Genomic DNA, 22664 nt, shown 5'->3' with positions numbered 1-22664 from the left:
AAGAAAGTTAGTACAAGAATTCAAGAAGGACTAGAACCTGGAAGAAGAAGCTGATGCAGAGGCCATGGAGGGTGCTGCTTACTTTCTTGTTCCTCCTGGCTTGCTCAAACCTGCCTTCTTAGAGAACCCAGGACCACCAGCCCAGGGATGGTACCACCCATCCTGGGCTGGGCCCTCCCCCATCAAAAAACTAAGAAAATGCCTTATAGGTTTGCCTACAGCTGCATCTTATGGAGGCATTTTTTCAGTTGAGGTTCTCTCAGATAACTCTAGCTTGTGTCAGCTTGACAGAAAACTATCCAGCACAGATATTTTGAAAGAGAAGTTATTCCTGGCTCCAGAGGCCAGCAGAACTTTGTTCTAGCAAAAGGTAGATGGACATGGTGATTAGCATGGACTAGCTATTTAGCTAATATTATTTAAAATAGGTCTTAGAGAAAATAGTATATTTCTCTTCTGTTTGGCCAAGAAGTTTTTTCTGGGTTTGCATTTGGTGTCTTGGAAATGTTACAGAATAAAATTCCCTATATTCACTTTCAAGGAAATGCCAGAGAAAGTCATTTTTCTTACAGTTGAACTTCGTCTTTCAATTTTTGTATAAGTGTATATGAATGTATTCATGTGTGTGTGTGCACTGTGTCCATGTGGAGGCCAGAGAATGACAGTGAGTGTCTTCCCAAGTTTCTTTCCATTCTATCTCTACCTCCTCACTCTTGCCCATAGATCCAGCTTTTTACATGAATGCTGTGGATCCAAATTCAAGTCCCTTTCTTGCCCACTGGGATATTGCCTCAGTCTCCCCACCTGATTATGGAATTCCTGAACAGTGGTCAGAGGTGTTATCATCAGTCAGATGGACAGCTAAGTCAACTTGGGCTTCTCTCATTTAGCTAGACTCATGTTCATGAAAGGAAATAGTTCCCCAGTGCTTATAGAAAATAAAATGTTCTGGAATGAGCTTAGAAACAAAAAACAGTTTCTTAATATTCATGGTCTTTAATCAATTATAATTCTATTAATAACTAATGTGAGAGGAGGTCAGCAATGGAGGTGGGTTCCCTGTGGGGTGGAGGACAAAACTGTATTATTTGATAAAAGTAGGAGTTGAACAAACTGTTCCCAGAGAATCTGAACTTCTGACTGTTTCATTTCAATATTTATGTCTTGAATTATGACTACATAAACCTCCCATATCTTAAGAGCAAGCTTTTAATCTGTTCCTTCACCATCTCATTGCATCAAGAAATACTCAGTACTCTTTCATTTCATATTCTTATCATGAAGGTAGTATAAGGCCTTATTTATTATTCTCAGTATTTATAACTTGTACTTATCTGTTTATGTTACTTTCTGTCCAGGTCCCTCCTATTATCTCTATTTCTAAATCCTCTTACGGGCATTAGTTGGAGTCTCGCATGTTAGCTTCAGATATACCATCAGGTCAAATATGAGAATCTATGTTTGCTTAAAGAGCAGGTAAAACAAAACATAAAAGCTCCAGAGGAAGGGATGGAGATTTCAGTGAGAGAACTGACAGTGTCAGCCGAACGGCATATGGCCACCTCCTCAAGGACTGAGGACATATACCATCAGCTCGGTCATTGTAAATAGGCTTTTATCTGCATGTGGCATGTGGCTATTTCCCAAGAAGCATGCATGACTATCAGCATCCTGGGGTGGACCTCGAGTAAAGTAAAGTCTGGAAGAAAAAGGCAGGTAAAGGAGGCAGCAGCAGTTATTCCATGAGCTCTTCAAACAAGAATAATTTGAGCGTGAGTCAAGTCAAGCATGTTGAGAACGTTTATTGCTACCAGTTGAAATTAAAGAAGTATAGAGTATCTTTGGCAAGGGTGTGCTGTGGTGACAGCCTTTGTTACCCAGATGCTGTTCACCTCAGCCTCTCAAGACACCTCGGTCGGTCAGCCTGCTCCCTAGGGTCTAGTTTTGCTGCACAGTTTGAAGCCTCTTCAGTTTCGTTTTCTGCCTCCGAGCAGTTCTCAGTTTCTTAGTTTTTAAGAAGTTGTCTTCTAGTTGGTATAGAAAGTCTTCAATTCGTCCGACCTAGAAGTAGTAAACAGAAAGAGGTCTTTGCTTGTTTTTTGGGCATTCTAATTTGAATGTGAAAGGTCTCCAAAGGCTCATGTGTTTGAACCCTGGCTATTGTGCAAGGTCTTGGGACACTTAAGAGGCGGAGCCTCACTAAAGGAAGTGTATCACTGAGGGTGAGCTTTGAGGCTCGGCTGCCTGCTGCTCTCTGCTTCCTGACTTAGACACAGTGCGATCAGATGCCTCCTGCTCCGGCAGCCATCCCTTCCCTGTCGTGGCAGACTCCATCGCTTCTTCTTCTTCTTTTTTTTTTTTTTAAATTTAACTTTATTTTATGAACATTGATGTAAAGGTGTCAGATCTCCTGGAACTCGAGTTACAGACAGTTGTGAGCTGCCATGTGGGTGCTGGGAATTGAACCCTGGTCCTCTGGAAGAGCAGCCAGTGCTCTTAACTGCTGAGCCATCTCTCCAGCCCCGTCCATCGCTTCTGAAACCATGTGCTAAACTAGAACCCTCCTCCCTTAAACTACTTCTTTTGAGGTGTTTGGCTACAATAATGATAAAATTAACTAACATAGAGCCTTGGAAACCTATGAAAATGAAGAATTTAAAATTCGTCACAACCACAGGCCCCGTTCAAGCACAAGGAGTAGAGACAGCGTTGGTAGACAGAAGGGAAACAGGTTTCTATTTCCGGTTCCCTTGCTTTACTCTGCAGGCCTGCAGATGCTGGCTTTTCTGCTCAACCCATACAGTGGGGATGGAGAGGCATATCACTTCCACATTCTTTCTGGCAGCCGTTGAATAAAGGGATTTCAAAAGACTGCATGGTGAAAATGTAACCTTAGCAGTTTTCTCCAGCGCTTTATGAAACCAAGAGAAAAAATGAATCTGCTCTCTCAAAGTTGGTAAGCCTAGCATTTCTATAAAAGGACCCTGGCCAACACTGGAGAAAACTGGATATTCCACATAGTCTTGGCAGGAGCCATTGCTCTCTGAAATTAAAGGAAAAATTTGAAAGTACATTTTATTTAAAAAAAAAAAAAAGTCACACTCTGGGACTAAGGTGAAACAATGACACATTGACATACAGAAAAATAATTCTTGAGAAAAGAAAAACTACTAGCCCTTTTCAAAGAAAATCTGCAATTATCCAGTGGTAGCTGGCTAGATATATTTTATAATGTTTGTCTGAAAAACTAGAGGATAAAAATTTTCATATATGCTGAATTGGGCTTTCATGAAAGTCGGTAGATACAATTCATACTTAGCCTTGCCTCGCTAGATTTGCACATTGTCTTAGTCTAACATCACTCACTACAGAGCTCATGGTCATTAACTTAGCTCAGAGCGGGGGCACTTACTATTCAAGGTACCATCTACTTAAGATAAAAGCACTTAGAACTTCAATTTTCCAATTTTGAGTCCTGCTCTTAAACCATCTGATTTATCATTCAGGGCTATATCCAAAAGATAATTTGGATTGTCAAAGTGAGAGTAATAAATGGCTGCACTCATCTGCATGTTAGGCTAAGGACACATCACTCCAGGTGATATAAACTTCGGCTGGGTTCCTTAGGAAAACAGATAACTTATTTATGCAAAGCAACTCTTTCCGAGAACCTTTTCGAAGTTACATCAGGTAAATGTCTTCAAAAGCACATTGTCATTTATGACGTCTTGTCCCTGCAGGAATCATCAAAATAGCCTGGAGTCAAGCCACTGTTTTATGTATTCCATGTATTTTACACTATCCAATTTTCATGCAACTAGTGAGTAAAAACAAAGAGAAAAACAACAGCAACAAACCAGAGAAGTCATTACATACAATCACACAAACACAATGGCTGACACTGCGTTTCTTTGGTAGTTGAGTTGGTGACTCCTCCCTGTCATTTGCGCTGACAATGTACCCTTGTCGACTCTTGACAATTACAGTGTTCCCAACTGGCTCAAATACAATTTGAAATGGCAATTATACCTCAACAAAAACAAGCCTTCTCCAACAAGAAAAAAAAAATCATGCAAAAGTGAGTGCTGCTTTCATTTTTGTTTTTGGCAATAGTTTTAATAAGAGCAGTGTTGACTAAATGGGTGCCCCTTCATTAAAAAAAAAAAAAAAAAGACAACGATGTCTGAGTGTGGTTGCACAAGCCAATAATCCTAGCCTGTGGGAGTCTGAGCCAGGAGGATTTTAAGTTGAAAGCTAGCCTGGGCTACAAAGGAGATCCTGTCTTAGGGAGGAGAGAAAAAAAAAAAAAGAAAAACAAAAGAAAATAAAGAAAAATGCAAGCCAAGTCAGCGTGGTAGATAATGGGAGACTGGAGCCAAGTGGTTTAGCTTGAGCACTGATGTGGTATGCTCCTGGCCCATCCAGCCTGTCACGTGTTGCTCTTTCTGTCAATCTCACATTGACATGAAATGATCCCTTTGAAATAAGTCTGGCCATGTCTGTCTTGGTTAAAATACTTGAAATGGATTCCATGTGGCCACACCCATCCCAGTGGACCTGTTCCATTGCTCTCTGCCAGTCCATCTGCTTCATCCGTGTGACACATCTCTCAGTCACCCTAGATACCAGGTGCCTCTGCACCCTTGACCCTCCTGGGGCTCTGCTTTCTGTGGGACCCCATTTCCTTCGCACTTCTGGGTAAACGCCAATGCCTCTGTGGAGTTCTCCTCTCCTAGTCAGCCCAAGTTGTGCCTTAGTAATGTATTCCTGCAGCCATTCATTCATCTCTGCATATTACATGTTGTTTTTAAAACAGTTTTAGATTAATCTTATGTATATGAATGTTTTGCTTGCATGTACATATGGGCACCATGTGTGTGCCTGGTGCTGTAAGAGGCCAGAGAGGGCATTGGATCCCTTGGAGTTGGCCTTACAGATGGCGGTGAGCCACCATGTGGGTAATGAGACTCAAACCCTGATCCTCTGCAAGAGCAATAAGTGCTCTTAACTCTTAAGCTCTTAACTCATCTCTCTGGCCCCAGTGTTACAAGTTTTATTCAATAGTTTATGGTAACTTACATAATATCCGTTTTGTGAAACTGAATCCTATATTATTATTTTCAAAACCTAGGATATGACGGATCCCCAGCAATCCTTCACTTTCTAGTAAGGGAGTTGAGGAGATTCAGAAATCAGTGTTTTTTCCCACACTCCTACTGATACAGGTGTTCAGCATAACAGGAGGTTTTCTCTCCCCTTGTAGGATTAACAGACACCATGTCCAGTGCCCATCACTCCGTCACCATTGTCTAGTGTCCAGGCTGTCAAGGCAATGAACACACGGTGAACTTGGCATGTTTGTTCAGCCCCGTGACGACTCAGCGGGCTTGGCTTGTCCTGTCCTTGCTCTGTGTGCTCTCTGGGCCTCAGGTCTTACCGATGTTTTGTATTATAAGAAGGGCATCCCAGATAATTCCAAGGCCACACCCAGTCATGAAATTCCCTGACTTGGACTCAGGTGAGATCTGGGTGGTCTGGTCTGTGTGTGTGTGTGCGCGCGCGCGCGCGCGCGCGCGCGCGCACACACACACACGCACACACACTTTCAGAGGTGGGGCTATTCCCTTAGATTACACCATTATACCAATGACACAGTAGTCAGTAAAGTAAATCCATTTGTGCTTCTGTACTTACTGAAGGACAGGAGAGCTGCAGAGTATTTTAATAAAGCTGGGTCTTTATTTTCCTTTTTTAAGTGAAAAAAAAAAAAGAAAAATGCTGGTTGAAGGGAAAATAGATTCACATAACTAAGAACAGATTGCAAATGATAGAAATTTCTATAAGGCCCTTAGGGAAATGAAACACAAAGAATACACAAGGAAGTGACAAAGAGAAAATGCTTGTTTGGCGGCATGGGGTTTTTAGTCTATCTTTTTGGTACATCATCTATTTGCTTAGCAGTGTCAGGCTGCTTGGCCACTCTGCGTCCAATATTGCCATTTGCAAAATGGGCAGGTGACATTTCCTTATGTCCACGTGTGTCATTGCTGACTTGGCACTGTGGTGACGTGGGTGATGGACTGATGGTGATTGCAGAGAGTTCTGGATGTCTGATGACTGCGGGGATCTGAAGTTCTCAGGGGGAGGGCAGGCTCTAGTCTACTCTGTGGATGTTGGTTATCAGTTATATCAGAGTTGATAAATTGTCATTAGGTAGGGTTTTGTTTTGTTTAATTTTGTTTAGAGATAGGTTTTCTTGTGGTCCAGGAAGACCTCAAACTTGTCATGTAGCCATCACATCTGACACTTGGTTTACATGGTACTGAGGATCTAACCTAGGGCTTCCTGCATACTAAGCAAGCACTCTACCAACTGATCTACATCCCTTGCCCTCTTAAGACCTTGTAATTCATATCTAAATACTATTGTTACGAGTTTCAACATAAATTAATATAGATTGTGTTTCTCTTGAACTTTGTTAAAATCTTAACTTCTAGTATTTCAGATACTTAGTCTTAATTTTTATTTATTCATTAACAATTTAATAGATGTGTACAATTGATCTTGATCCTATGCCCCCTAAACTGTCCCCTCTTCCTCTCCCAGATGCTCCCTCTGACACTTATCCTCATCACCTTCATGTCCTCTCTCTCCCTTTTTTTGATAGTTTGAATAAGAATGGCCTCCATAGGCTTATATATTTGAATGCTTAGTCATCAGAGAGTAGCCCTATTTGAGAAGGATTAGAAGGTGTGGCCTTCTTGGAGTAGATGTAGTCTTGTTGGAGGAAGTGTGTTATTAGGGGTTGGCTTTGAGGTTTCAAAAGCCCAAGGCAGGTTCAGTGTTTCTCTCTCTTTCCAACTATGGATCAGGATGTACCGCTCAGCTACTGCTCCAGTGTGTACCTGCATGCTGCCATTCTTCCTGCTATGAAGATAACAGACTAAACCTCTGAAACTATAAGCAAGCCCCAATTAAATGCTTTCTTTTATAAGAGTTGTCTTGGTCATGGTGTCTCTCCACAGCAAGAGAAGAGTAATTAAAACAGAAGTTGGTACCATGGACTGGGGTTTTGCTGTGACAGACCTGACCATGCTGTGTTTTTGGAGGACTATGGAAGACTTTGGGATCTTGGACTAGAAAAGCAGATGGGTACTTTAATTGGGGATTAATGGACTATCTTAGTAGGAGTATGGAAGACAGTGCCGGGGACAATTTGAACTGTGGCAGCCTAGATCAAGATGTTGCAGAGGGGAAGAATAATAGAGTGGCCTAGAGACCATTCTTGTGATATTTTAGCAAAGCATGTGGCTGTGTTTTGCCCTTGTCCTAAAAATCTGCCTGAACCTAAATTGAAGACTTTTGTATAAATGACATCGGCAGAGGAGAGTTCAAGACAGCCTAGTATTGACTGTGTCATATGGCTATTAGCGGCCACTCTTATGCAAATCTAATGAAAAAGAGCAAGCTGAGGAATGAAAAATACAAAACGTACAGTTTGAGGGGAAAAGGAGCACCAGAAAAATGTAATATTGGAGTCAAGTTCAGTGTTCGAGGAGATAAAGAGTTTAAAGAAAAGCCTGATGCTAAAGAGAATAAAGGGAGTGGTGACCTCAGAGCAAGACCCACACAGCTAAGCTTCCAACTGTGAAAAGGAATTACAGGAAAGCTTAAGCAGTGAAGAAAACCATCAAAAACAGAAAGCTGATGAAAATGTATTTGAAAGAGGGGCCAGGAACTTGGCAGCTTCAGCTTTGTGGAGAAGGGGTTGTAGAATCTCCCTCTGTGGCTAGGGGAAGCCACTGTAGCCAGACGTGTGTCAGAGGTGTCCCTGTATGGAGGCCTAGAGAGGCCATTGTATAAAGTTGTGAAGGTGAAACCCGGATTTAATTGGAGACTCCAAGGTGTTGGAGATGCCAGAATTGGGGTTGCCTGCCAAGGAAGGCTGCAGACAGTGCCTGGAAACAGAGAGGGGGTGTGTGTTGCAGTCAGCAAAGCTGAAAAGAGTTGGAGATCTGAAGGGTATTTGACATCAGACATGGAGATGCAGAGTTTAGTGTTTGCCCTGCTGGTTTTTGGTCTTGTTTTTGTCCAATACTTTCTCATTATGCTCTTTTTTCTCCCTTTTGGAATGGTAACATATGTTCTGGGACATTATATGTTGGAAGTATGTGATCTGCTTTTTGATTTTGATTTTATAGGGGGTTACAGTTAAGAGATGGCTGTGAGTCTCAGAGAGCCTTTGAATTTTGGGCTTTTAAATAGTGTTGAGATTGTGATTTAGACCATGGAGACTTTTGAAGTTGGACTAAATGCATTTTGCATTATAATATGGCTATAAACCTGTAAGGGTCAGAAGTGGAATGTGGTGGGTTGAATAAGAATGGCCCACATAGGCTCATATATTTAAATGCTTAGTCATCGGTGAGTGGCACTACTCAAGAAAGATTAGGAGGTGTGGCCTTGTTGGGGTAGATGTGGTCTTGTTGGAGGAAGTGTGTCACTGGGGGTGGGCTTTGGAGTTTCTAAAGCCTATGCCAGGCCCATGATCTCTCTATTCCTGTTGCCTGTGGATCCAGATGTAAAAATTTCAGCTACTTCTCCAGTACAAAGTCTCCCTGCATGCTACCATGCTCCCCGCCATGATGATAATGGATTAGACCTCTGAAACTGTAAGCAAGCCCCAATTAAATGCTTTCTATTGTAAGAGTTGCCTTAGTCCCTTTAATCCCAGCACTCGGGAGGCAGAGCCAGGCAGATCTCTGTGAGTTCGAGGCCAGCCTGGGCTAGTGGGAAAGGCGCAAAGCTACACAGAGAAACCCTGTCTTGAAAAACCAAAAAAAAAAAAAAAAAGAAAAAAAAAAAAAAGAAAAAGAGTTGCCTTAGTCATGGTGTCACTTCACAGCAACAAAACCCAAACTAAGACACTCATCAAGTCAAAGTCGTGCAGCCTGCTGAAATGTTGACTGGTTTCATTGGCTGGATCTTTTGCAGGTAACCATTGCTGCTGTTGAATTCATGAGTGCAGTAGTCATGGTGTGTCCAGAAGACAGAATTTCACAGCACTATTCCCATTCTCCTGCTCATCCATTCTTTCTGTCCCCTCTTCTGTGAAGCTCCCTGAAACTCGAGACAGTTGATATAGCTTTGTTCCCTTTGTGGTTAAACACTCAACGGTGATTTATTCTTTTTTTTGAATCAGAGATACTCTTACACTGGTAATCAAATCAGACTGGGGTCATTCTAATCCAAAGTGACCAGTGCCCTTTTGAAAGGAAGAGCTTTGGAGATGGCACTCAGGGAGGAAGTCAAGTGACAATGAGAGTACAGACTGGGTGTTGTTCCTGCAAGCCAAGACCCCACAATGGCAACTGGAAGTCCCAGAAGCCAGGGGAGGAATGCAACAGAAGCAGACCCTCTTCATGGCACTCAGGAGGAACTGGCCTTGTGTGTGCTTCCTTTTCAGACTCTTAGACTCCAGAACTAGGCATTTACTCCTTCCATCTAAGCCACTCAGTTTGTGGCATTAGGCCTCACAAGTGAATTTAGCCGATTAAGTAACCCACAAAGAGAAAGAGAGCTCAAATTAGTTACAGCTTTGTCCTCAAGCATGGCTTTGATCCTCTTAGTTCACTTTCCGTAGTTTTGAAGAATCCTCATTTGGTTGGATCCCCCTGCACAGGTGCAGTCAACAGCTTGGGAAACGGGGTGGTCGGCAAATAGCGGCAGTGTGAACTCTATCTCAGGGCCTAGAGAGATGGCTCAACAGTCAAGAGCGCTTGGTGTTTTTTCAGAGAACTGGAGTTCATTTGGCAGTACCAGGTCAGGCATCTCACAAGGGCCTCAAACCCCAGCTTCAGGGCATCTGATGTCCTCTTCTGGTCTCTGTTAGCACCTTGCACTTGTGTGCACACAATCATATGTATACAGAAATACACAACTGAAAAACAACATAGATCTTTTTGAAAAAAAGAAGTCTATCTCAAACACGAATGAGTGGTTACATTATCCAAATAAAGAAGATGCTGAGTTTGGGGCTTCCTGTTAGGTCTCAGGTCGTCTGGGTCTAAATGGGTTTGCTTGCAGATGGTTATGACTCAGGAACTGGTGGGTGAAAGGAATCAAAAAAAAAGGAAAGAAGGGAAAGGAAGGAAGGAAAGAAGAAAGGAAGAAAGAAGAAAGGACTATAAAAGATTTTGCCTTTAGAAGAAAAAGAATAAGTAACCAGAGTCAAACTCTCCAGGAATAAATATCAGAAGCACGCGACTGGAGCGTTGGTTACAGAATGCGAATGTGTTCTCAGTGATTAGCAGTTTGGGCCAAAAATCCTCTCAGCAAAACAGATATTTCACTCCACCACAGTGGATTTGATTACATGAGTTCCTTTGCTCTGTTCCAGCTTAATTTCCAGACCAAATGCTTTTAAATATTTATCACCCTTAATGGTTTGAATTTTAATTCTTATTAGAATTACAATTATTTTCAAACATGCTTGAAATTAATTTCTAAAATAAGCTCAGTTTCTGAAACACCATTGTTGCTGCAGTTGCTCTACCTTTTGGCTAGTATTCAGTCAGATCCTCATGCTTCTCTTCTTACTTAGTGGATTTGTTGTATTATACAACATGCGAATCTCAGGTACCTAGTCCAGAAATGTTAGCAAACACACAAAAAACTCCATGCCAAAATACATACCAACTGATTGAAAATGCCCACTATGACAATATTTTTTATCTAGTATAGAGTTAAAAAAATCTTATTATTGAACGTTGCTATCACTTTGTCCAAAGTTGCATGCTGTGGCTTGAACATGGGCATCTCCTGAACATTCTCCACTGAAAACCTTCTTGAGGTCATAGTAAGGAAGGTGGTGGCTGGAGGCTGGAGAGATGGCTTGGTGGTTAAGAGCACTTACTACTCTTGCAGAAGACTGGAGTTTGGTTCCTAGCACTCACACCAGGTTGTCTTACAACCTTTTGTAACTCCAGCTCCAAAGGATCTGGCACTCTCTTTTGGCCTCCGTGAGTACCTGCATGTATATGCACATACCTCCCCATGTACATAATTAAAAATAAAGCTTAAAAAAATAAAGAAGATGGGGCTTTGGGAAAATGATTGGATCATAGAAGGAGGGCCCTCATGATTCACTGCTCTTAAAAACAAAGCCCAAAGGAGCTTGCTTGTCCCTTCTTTCACATGAATCTCCCCCTGCCCCCCGCCATAGTCACACAGTCACACATACGGACACACACAGACACACACAGTCACACACATAGACATACAGTCACATACACAGACACACACAGTCATGCACACAGAGACACACAGACACACACAGTCACACACAGACATACACAGTCACACAAACACATACATAGACACACACACACATACAACACACAAACAAATTTCTGTCGTATGCTATTCAGACTATGGTATTTTCCTATAATAACTAAACAGACTAAAAGTCCATCATGATTTTTTAAAATAATTCATCTTTTAGAGTTTAAGTGCAAAATTTCTTTGAAGATTGAATATATTTTATCATTACTGTTATTATTTTTGAACTTTGAACAGAGTCTTACCATGTAGCCCTGGCTGACCTCAAACTTGCTATGTAAACTGAGTCAGTCTTGACCTTGCAGCATCTTTATGCCTCTGCCTTCTGAGTGCCGGGACTACAGGCATGCACCACAGAGCTGAACGTGTGCTATCAAACTTTTCATTTTAAGAGAACGGAGATTTGCATTCACTGGTAAGCAGCAGCTCAGGAAGAAGCTGTGTTCTTTTGTTCCCAGGTCTCACAAGGGTAATTAACATCCTGAACTACAGAGGAACACAATAGTCAGTGTATTGACATTGATACACACAAGCAAGACACAGATTTTGCATGTTTTTGAATAGCCGCCCATTTTTCTCTCTCTGTTCCCTTCTTTAACCTGTCAACTACTAATCAGTTCTGTCATTTAGAAGATTATCTGATGGACCCATTATCTCATTCTATTCTCTTTGGGAGGTTTATTCTGACAAACACATCTGTTTGTTTCTTCTTACTGATGGGCATGATCAAATGGTCTAGATAAATAGTTGGGTGAGTCATTTACCCTATGAATGATGATTAGATCATTTAAATGTTGGGGCTACTATGAATTAAGTTGGCATGAATGTTTCCCACCTGGTTTTGTGTAACTGTAAGTCTTCATTTCTCTGGGATAGATGCCCAGGAGAGTAATTAACAGGTCATGTGGTAGCTGCATATTTATTTTATCATGTTAAAATATATTAATTATGCAAAATAATGGATTTAGCACTGTTTTTATACATGCATAAAATATATGTTGATTGTATTTACCCCCACTCTTCCTCTTCATCTCTTCTCCGTTCAGTGCATTATTTTTTTTTAATGAAATGGTCATATTCTATTCTAACTTGCCACACCATTTTTCCTTCCCATTAGCAAAGCTCATCTGATCCAATTCCTTACATCTTCACCAGGATTAAATGTTGTCAATATTTTTATTTAAGCCATTTTGACAAGTATGTAGTGACTTCTTGAGGTTTTGTTTTTCAGGCTATCACATGCTGCTGACCTTCATTTTCTTTACAGGTGAATTTTGAGAATTTTTATGTACTTAAAAATTAGGTAATTTATTTTTGAGTCAATGTCTCGCTATAGGCCAAGCTGGCCTTGAACTCACAGTCCTCCTGCCTCAGCCTTCTAAGAGTTGTGATTACAGGCATGTGCCACCATTCCCAGTTTATATATGCACGTGTGTGTGTGTGTGTGTGTGTGTGTGTGTGTGTGTGTGTGTGTGTATGTGTGTGTGTGTGTGATTATACACAGATATGTTTATATATGTGGTTTTAGAACCACATTTTTCTCACTTTAAATTTATCTTTTCATTTATTTAAGAAACCATTCATAGGGAAAATAAAAAGTTTTTAATTTTCATGAAGTTTAATTTGTTGATTAGATTGTAACTGTAGCTTGGTATCAAGTTAAGGAGATTTTTACACAGATCAAGATCCAGAAGATTTTCACTATTTGTTTTACCTAAGAATTGTATAGCTTCACATTTACTTTGAAGTATATTGCCCATTTTAAGTTAATGCTCGCAGTAGTGATGATGTTATGGTTCTCTCTCTCCCCATGGCTGTTTACATGCTCCCTCTCCACTTGCTGAAAATATTATATTTTGTTCATTGAATTAACTTTGCACTTTTATAACAGAAGCTGAAATTTTTTAATTGCAAAGAATGATTTCTCTTTATTCCTTTAAAAAGACTTGCTTCATTATTTATGAATTCATGTGTGTGTGTCTGTGTGACATGTGCACTAATGTGCAGGTGGCCCTATAGGCCAGAGGGTATCAGATCCCCTGGAGCTGGAGTTATAGGTTGTGGTGGTGTTGGGGATGTCTTTCTGTATGCTGTGAATGTGTGCTGCTCTGATTTGGTTGATAAATAAAATGCTGATTGGCCAGTAGACAAGCAGCAAGTATAGGCGGGATAAGCAGAGAGGAGAATTCCGGGAACAGGAAGGCTGAGAGAGGAGTTGCCAGCCAGACACAGAGGAAGCAAGATGTAAAAGTACCGGTAAGTCACAAGCCACGTGGCAACTTATAGATGAATAGAAATGGGTTAATTTAAGATATAAGAATTAGATAGCAAAAAGCCTGCCACAGCCATACAGTTTATAAGATATATAAGTCTCTATGAGTTTACTTGGGTCTGAGCGGCTGCAGGAGCTGGGTGGACACAGGAAAACTTCAACTACATGGTGGTTTGAAAGAAAATGGCCTCCAAAGGGAGTGGCACTATTAGGAGATATGGCCTTGTTGGAGGAAGTGTGTCACTGTGGGAGTGGGCTTGGAGGTCTCTTTTGCTCAGGATATTGCCCAGTGATCCAGTCAACTTCCTGTTGCCTGCAAGATGTAGCACCTTCAGCTTCAGCACCATGTCTGCCAGCATGCTGCCGTGCTCCCATCATGATGATAATGGACTGAACCTCTGAAACTGTAAGCCACCCCAATTAAATGTCCTCTTTATAAGACTTGCCATAGTCATGGTGTCTCCTCACATCAATAAAAACCCTAACCCAGACACAGGTGGTCTTGAACCACCTGATGTGTATGCTGGGAACCATACTTCTTCGGGTCCTCTTGAGGAGCAGCCAATGCTCTTAATTGCGGAGCCATGTCTCCAACTTCTCCTCATTTATTCTCTAGAAAGATTTGTTTCTGCTATCTTTGTCTAGAAAATTTTTACATGTGTCATTAAACATTTTGCTGAAATTTTAACAGAAATTATATTACCATGTGTATCAGTGTCCAAAGGCCGATGGGAACACTACATTACTGCATCTCTCTCCACTCACTTAGATCTTTGGCTCTTTTCATTGTTATTTTGTAGTTTTTAAGGTATTATACTAATTCTACACAGTGATGGATTTCATTATGAAATTTTCATACTGCTTTGTAGATTTTGGTGAATAAGTCCTGTACATGTTTTGTTAGAGTCCCTGAAAACATCTACTTTGAGCAATTGTTAATGGTCCATCTCTACCCGATTACTGATGGTGTAAATGCAGATGAGCTGTGTTTATGGATCTTCTCTTACAACATTGCTGAACTTACATTATTTTCAGAAGTGCATGTGTGTGACAAGCTATGGGATTGTCTATGCAGACAATCATGTCATTTATAAATAGGGACAGTTTTTTTTTTCTTCCTTGTTGCCTGCACACTCTCTCTTTCTCATCTTACTGCAGTGGTTAGCATTTCCAGCTCCATGTTGGGTATGGGTGCTAAGTACTGACATCTTTGCCTTGCTCCTGATCTAAGGGAAAGCATTAAGTTTTTCATTTTGAAGTGTACTGTTACCTGTGAAATTTTTGCGTGTTTTCTTTAACAATTCAATGAAACAACTTCTATTTCTAATTTTCTGAATATTATTTTATGGATGGCATCTAATTTGACCTTTTTTGCATTAGTTAATATGATCATGTGATTTTCTTGTGTGTGTGTGTCACATGTGTGTAATGTGCAAGCATACGTGTACACATGTATGTGAATGCCCAAGGTTTATGTAGGAAATGGTCTTCAGTTGACCTTCCATCTTATTGAAACTCAGAGCTCCAGGATAAGGCTCCACCTTCCCTAGCTAGCCATATTACAGGCAAGCTGCTATGTCTACCCAGAATTTACATGGGTTCTGGGGATCCAAAGTCCAGTTCTCATGCTTGGGGGACTTATGGGTAACCAACAAGCCATCTCCCCCATAAAAAGTGTGATTTTCTTTTTGTAACTCATTAATATGACAAATCACAGTGATTTTTCAAATATTCATCACCTTTGCCTCTGTGAAGTAAAATATCATTTAGTTAATATGGTATTTTTATATTTTTCCCAATTTTATTTGCTAGTAACTGAAGTGCTTCTTTGTCTGGGCTCACAAGGGATACCGATTTTCAGGTTTGAAAAATACCTGAACAGCTTGTGTCTGGTTTGGTGTTAGAATAAGTCTAGGTTTGTAACAAAAATTGGCAAATGGCTACTTCTTTTGTCTCTGAAGAGAAAAAATCACTATAGAATTGGTGTTAATTCTTTTAAATATAGCTATTACAGCTGTTCACTGAAACCAGATAAGCCTAATGGTTTTGTTTTAGGGAGTTTGTCCTTATAAGGGCATTTGGACCATATTAGGCAAGGTATGGTAAATTCTAGGTTTTTTAGAATTGGTACATTTCATCTGCATATATATTTACTTGGAGTAGTTCCCTATTATTTTTCTAATGTTTGCTATAGTTATAGTGATATCTCATTTTATTTATGTTGGTGACTTGTGTCTTGTTTTTCTTGGCTAGTTTTTCAAAGTGATTAAAATTTTTTTATTAACAAAACGTACATTTATTAAGTGCAATTACCGTGTCCATTCAATTGCTACTCAATGGGGTAGATATTGGAACCTCATGTCTTAGATGGTTGAATGACTTCTCCAAGGTAGACGGGAGGACTCAGGCTTAGGCTTTATCCTTCCTGTCCCAGACACCACCAATCCCTCACTATATGTTCTTTAAAAGGGACAATTGGAGATTAAATTCTTCAACCCCTACTGCTTGCTCATGTGTCATCCTTTTCTCTCTCTCTCTCTCTCTCTCTTTCTTTCTTTCATTTTTTGATCATGGAAGAGTTTTTGCTGCTTGACAGACATTAGCCATTTCCAGGGTGTGTAGTTTCTTAGAACTAGGTGAAGTACATCGAACACGTAGAGATTTACAATGTGCTTCAAAGCAACAAGAGTCTGGGCTAGCAGCAGCTGCTCTCAGGGATGACCCACCTGCACTGCCGCCACCTCCTTCTCCTCCACAGGGTTAATGAGGGCACTGGCCAGAATTCAGCTCAGGTGGTAAAGGCATTTGACAACCTATCAGATGAAGTGATTTAAGCTTTATTGGTCTGTTCAAAGGCCAGCTCTTGGTTGCATTGATTTCCTAGTTTTCTGATTTCAATTTCATTGATTTTTCATCTTATCTTTATTATTTTCTTTGTTTTGCTTGCTTTGTGTTTATTTTGTCTTGTTTTCTAGGGTTTTCAGACGGACCTTCAATTGATTTGCACATTTCCCTCTTCTGATGAATGCATTTGGCATTTCAAATTTTTCTCTTGGTGCTGTTTTTAGCTGTATCCCATGAATTTTGATCTCTTGTATTTTATTCATACTCAGTCAAATGTACTATTTCTATCTATTTTCTGTAGGACTTCATTTTTCACGCACAGACTGGAGCATTTGGGAATTTTCCCATTATTTCTCTGTGGTTGATCTCCAGCTTGAATCCAGCATGGAGAGAAAACACGTTCTTTATGATTTCAGTTCTTTTGTGATTGTCTGTTTTGGTGCATGCTTCACGGGCTGCTGAGAAGGATGGGTACTCTTGTGTTGGTGGGTGGATATGCCTACAAATACTAATGGTTAGATCCTGTTGTTTTATGGTGTTGTTGAGTCATTCCATATCCTAGCTGATTTTACATTTGTTTAGTTGAGAAAAGACGAATTTCCCAAGTGTGACTGTGGCCATGCCTCTCTTCTTGTCTTTCTATCAGCTTTGCTGCTTATATCTTTGCGGCCTGGTTATTAGCACAAGTGTGCTTATGACTTCTTTGTTGATGAAGCAAGCATTTTATCATTGTAGGATTGACCCTTTCTGTCTCTGGTAATTTTGTCTGATAATAGCAACAACTTATTTTTACATATTTTATATATTATTATTATTATTATATATTATTCTTATCTTATGATGTTGTTTTGATATGGCTGGCCTCAGACTTGCTATACAGCCAGGCTGGCATCAAACTCATGATGTTTCAGTCTCTGGAGTGCTGGGATTACAGATGTGCCTACTGTTCCAGTCCCTCTTCACCTTCTTTCCTCTTCCCAATGTTTGTGTGCTGTACCTGCCTCCATCTTTTGATTAATTGCCTGTCCTGTGTATGACATGTGTTTGTAGACAGCAGTGTTAGTCGGTTTCTATGAGAGCTGTTCGCTGGGGCCTGTGGTGAGGCATTATTTCATTGCCAAGGTACAAAACCGGAGGAGGAAGGGTAGGAGCCTGACACCTCACTTAAGGTCGTATTCTGAACGACCAGACCACCTAGTACTCTACATTTCCTAAAGGTCCTACTATAGGTAGGGTGTGTGGGGGGTGGGGGTTGCGTGGGGAAACACACCTTTAACCCCAGCACAGGCAGGTAGATATCTGTGAGTTCAAGCCCAGCCTGGTCTATAAAGCAAGTTCCAGACTCTACATAGTGAGACCCTGACTCAAAAACAACCCCCCTGCCCCCAAGAAAGATCCCATTATTTACCAAGAATAACCAGTCTAGGGATCATATGGACTGTTGGGAACTTTCTAGATCCAAACTAGGCCGGGCGGTGGTGGCGCACGCCTTTAATCCCAGCACTTGGGAGGCAGAGCCAGGCGGATCTCTGTGAGTTCGAGGCCAGCCTGGACTACCAAGTGAGTTCCAGGAAAGGCGCAAAGCTACACAGAGAAACCCTGTCTTGAAAAACCAAAAAAAAAAAAAAAAAAAAAAAAATTAAAAAAAAAATTAAAAAAAAAAATTAGATCCAAACTAGTACATCATATGGTTGGGCCATATTTTACCGTCAATCTCTGTTTTTTATTGGTGTTTTAGGCCATTTAAATTCATATATTTATTGATATGTTAGAGTTGAACATGCTGTATTAGCCAGGGTTCTGTAAAGGAGTGGAACGGATAGAACTGATAGAATTACTATATAGTAAAAGGGCGTTTATTACATTGGCTTGTACAATATCATCTGAGCAGTCTAGCAGTAGTTCTTTCACACTGGGGAGGTTGAGGACCCAGTAGCTATTTAGTCCTGGAGGCAGTGAAGGCCTGAGGACTCCTGACGGCTCTGGTCTGTCTACATAGGTAACCAGAAGAAGCTGGATTCTGATTTCTGGTCTAGCAAAGGAAGACAGCAGCAGCAGCAGGTGGTAACTGTAGCCATAGCAACGGAGCAGATGAACTCACCAACAGGGTAGATGAACTTGCCAGTGATTAAAACACTGATTGGCCAGTAGCCAGACAGGAAGTATAGGCGGGACTAACAGAGAGGAGAATTAAGGGAATAGGAAGGCATAGGGGCAGACTGTCTGCAGCCGCCACCAGGACAAGCAAGTAAGGTACCAGTAAGCCACGAGCCACGTGGCAAAGTATAGAATAATAGAAATGGGCTGAATGTAAGAGTAAGAGCTAGACAATGATAGGCCTGAGCTAATGACCAAGCAGTTTAAATAATGTAAGAGTCTGTGTGTTTATTTTATAAATGGGCTCCGGACTGGCGGGACTTGGCAGGAGCTGGAGAGAAATTCTCCAGCTACAGTGAGACATTAAATCAGTGAGGCAAAAAGCCAAAGTTTTTCCCTTGTATATCCTTCAACGTCATTGGAAGGTGTTGACCATATTCAGAATGGGTATTCCCACTCCAAATAATAACCCAGGCAAGCAAACCCCTCACGGGAGTGGAAGGGATGTGATGGAGTAAAGAGAATGGTGGGCCCTGACCTTCTGGAATACTGAGCCTTGCACTGTCAGGTGCCCAGTGACTTGATGGCAGACCCACAATTAACGATCACACATGCCATGTTATCTTTTGTCCCTTGGTTTTATTTCTGTTTTCTTTCCTTGTAAGTGTTGTAGAATATTATTTTAAGGTGTGTTACTTTTGCTCATGTCGCATTTGTTTAACTCTGTGAAGGCGTGTTCAGCTGTCTGTCTAAACACCGGATGGTTTAATAAAGAACTGAACAGCCAATAGCAAGGCATGAGAAAGGGTAGGCAGGGCTGGCAGGAAGAAAGAATATATAGAAGGAGAAATCTGGGGTGGGGGAGAGAAGAAGGAGCAAGAGAAGGAGGAGGACTCCAGGGGCCAGCCACCCAGCTACACAGCCAGCCACAGAGTAAGAAAGATATACAGAAATAGAAAAAGGTAAAAGCCCAGAGGCAAAAGATAGGCAGGCTACTTTAAGTTAAGAAAAGCTGACAAGAAACAAGCCAAGCTGAGGCCAGGGATTTATAATTAAGAATAAGCCTCCATGTGTGATTTATTTGGGATCTGAGTGGTGGGCCAAAAGAGTAAAAAACAACCAACAACATGTAAGCATTTAAACTCCACTTGATAGATCATCTGGAGTATTTTTGGATTAGTTTTTTCTTAGTTGTTTTGAGTATACACATACACAATTTATCATTTTAAATTTTGTGTAAAATACATAACTATTTGCTTTAAGATCTTTGTCTCCCCAACTTACAATATACTCATCTTAAGTATTTGCTTCCATACAACCAGAACCATATTACATAGTTATCGTTTTTTGCTTTCACCATTAAATACAAAAATGGAAAGAAAGTTTGTTTTTTAATCATAGTTTTCCTTGCTGTGTTTTTTCTTTTTTCTTCCTCTTTCAATTTTATTACTTCTTTTCCATTTAGAGAATTCTTTCAGCATTCTTTTAGGGTAGGTCTTTGGTTGACAAATTCTATGGGTTCTTTATCTGATTGTTTTCCTTCTCATTCCTGAGAGGTATTTCACTGGGTATCACCCGGTGGCTAGAACATACTTTCCTTCCAACATCTGAGAAGTTGTGTGCCACTTACTTCTGTCCTCTAAATTTTCTTTTGGAAAAGCTGCTGCCAGTTGAATTGTTTTCTTTTTTTTCTTATCTGTAATGCAACATCCCTCTAAATCAATGGTTCTCAACCTGTGAGTATGACCCCGTAGGATCACTTATCAGATATCCTGCATATCAGATATTTTACATTCACAACAGTAGCAAAATTACAGTTAGGAAGTAGCAATGAAAATAATTTTATAGTTGGGGGTCACCACAACATGAGGAACTGTGTTAAAGAGTCGCAGCGTTAGGAAGGGTGAGAACTACTGCAGTAAATCTTGTCTTTAGTTTTCAGGAGTTTGACAATGACATATCATGGTGTAAATGTCTTTGGATTTATTTTTATTTTTAAAGTAAAATAGAACAACCAGATTGATACAGTTTCTCAGTTTTTCTGATGCAAAGAGAAATATTAAAAAGAAAATTTAAAACAAATATAAAATCACCCATCCCACAAACTCAAATAACCTAAAAGAGGTCAGCATTGTCTTAACCAGGAAAAGTATCTTCACCTCTGGAAGATGCTTCCATACCATACACCACGTCCTTTTGTTCTTGTGCCCCTGGGCCTTTGGGAGAGGAGCTTTCCCTAAACAGCCCCAGCCCTGGTTCTTATTTGTCATGGGTGTATTTCTCAATATGTCATGTGAAACCAGAAACCAGATCTTGCAACCATGAATGTACATTTGCTCCAGCTGTGCTACTTGGCCAACTCTGTATTTGATTGTGATGTTGCACACCAAGTTCATCTCATTCCTCACTGTGAGGCCCTCAGCCTTGAGCAGGATTTTAATTGGCACATCAATAGATATCTCGGTGGGAGAAGGTTCAACTTCCATCTCTTCCTCTTTGGTTCTGCCACAAATGTGAAGGAGTGAAGGGAGTGGCAGGCTGTTGGCTCCCAGAATTCCATGCTGCACTCTCTTGTTTCATGTTTATTCAAGTTCCTCCTCTTCCTCCTCCTCTACCTCCTTCTCCTTCTCTTATTTCTCCTCCTCTTTTATTTTTATTCCAATCTGGGGAATGAAGGGCTCTGTGCATGCTCGGCAAGCACTCTATGATCAAGTTCTATCTTCAGCCCTTAACTTCTTTAATTTACACCTTTATGTTTTTTGGTTGTTGTTGCAAAATTGGGGGAATTCTTTTCATTTCTTTGCATACAGTTTTGGGTTTTGTTCATTTTTATTTCCTCCTGAAACACTGCTGACAGAACATTAGACTTCCTCAGGTCCCAGAAGCTCTGCTCTCTTTTCTCCCATTAATTCTTTCTTTACTGTTCAGACCAGCTACTCTCTATTGTCCGATCTCCCTCGGCTCTGCTCTTTGCTTTGGAGCCATTAGGGTATTTTGTTTTGAGGCTCTAGTTCTTACAATTCCTGGGTCAGCTGTGGGTTTTTTTTTTTTTTTTATATTTTTGATTCTCTTATGGCTGAGGAAGGAAAGGTTACTGGCTTGTTACTGCTAGGTGGGGCAGAAATACAGGCTCCCTACAGAGCATCTGTGAGGTCCAAGCATGGCAGTCCTTCCTGTCTCTTCACCAGGTTTCAACTGATGCTGTTTCAGCTTGGAGTGACTATCTAATCACAACTCCCCATGTGGCCTTCATTGATTCCATGTATGGAGTGTCGTGGTTTGTATATCAAGCATTCTTTCCCCATTGCTCTTTGTGTTGAAGGCTTGGTTCCCAGCAGATGGCCCTACTGAGAGGTGATAGGGTCGTGGGAATTCTTGGGTTAACCCACTGAATAATTCGTTTGATATTAAAAGAGAAGGTTGTTGTAGTCACTTTGGGTGTGCCTCTGAAAAGAGTATCTCGTATCTGGTCCCCCAACCTTAATGCTTCCTGGATGCTATGAGGCAAAGAGCACCAAGGCCTTCCACCAAGCCCTTCTGCCATGAAGTTTCCCCTTGCCATGGGCTGGAACGCAGTGGAGCTAGCTGACCATGGACTGAAATCTCAAAACTGAAATAAAAACTTTACTCCTCTGAATTTTTTTTCAAGTATTTTACAACAAACAACTGTTGTGCTGTAAAATTTGAGCTCTCCTAGTCTTCCTCCAATACCACATAGGGTGGTGTCTTAGTTAGGGCTTCCATTGCTGTGAAGAGACACCATGACCACGGCAACTCTTATAAAGGAAAACGTTTACAGTTCAGTGATTTCATCTATTATCGTCATGGTGGGATATGGTGGCATGCAGGCAGACATGGTCCTGGAGAAGGAGCTGAGAGTTCTATATCTTGATCGACAGGTAGCAAAAGTGAAAGTGACCCTAGGTGTAGCTTAATCATCTGAGACCTCAAAGCTTACCCCCACAGTGACACTTCCTCCAACAAGGCCACACCTCCTAATAGTGCTACTCCCTATGGACCAGGCATTCCAACACTAGTCTACAGAGGCCATACCTATTCACACTATCGCAGGTAGGAACAGGAAGGACAAGGTGGGAAGATGGTTGGGAGG

General features: G+C 40.9%; 1 protein-coding gene across 1 annotated transcript in view; it reads right to left on the bottom strand.

The window, feature by feature from the left end:
• Window positions 1-1777: 1777 nt before the first annotated feature.
• The window catches only part of Spata16 (spermatogenesis associated 16), a 216507-nt gene continuing 195620 nt past the window's right edge, over window positions 1778-22664 (bottom strand). The window contains exon 10 of the mRNA XM_059265083.1: window positions 1778-2061. Within this exon, the coding sequence (XP_059121066.1) occupies window positions 1939-2061 (123 nt within the window). The 3' untranslated portion in view covers window positions 1778-1938. The remainder of the gene's footprint in view (window positions 2062-22664) is intronic.

Source organism: Peromyscus eremicus, chromosome 6 (genome assembly GCF_949786415.1).
Source record: "Peromyscus eremicus chromosome 6, PerEre_H2_v1, whole genome shotgun sequence".
Lineage (NCBI taxonomy): Eukaryota > Metazoa > Chordata > Mammalia > Rodentia > Cricetidae > Peromyscus > Peromyscus eremicus.
Note: the sequence above shows the minus strand (reverse complement) of the source record. Positions and strands in the feature narration are given on the sequence as shown.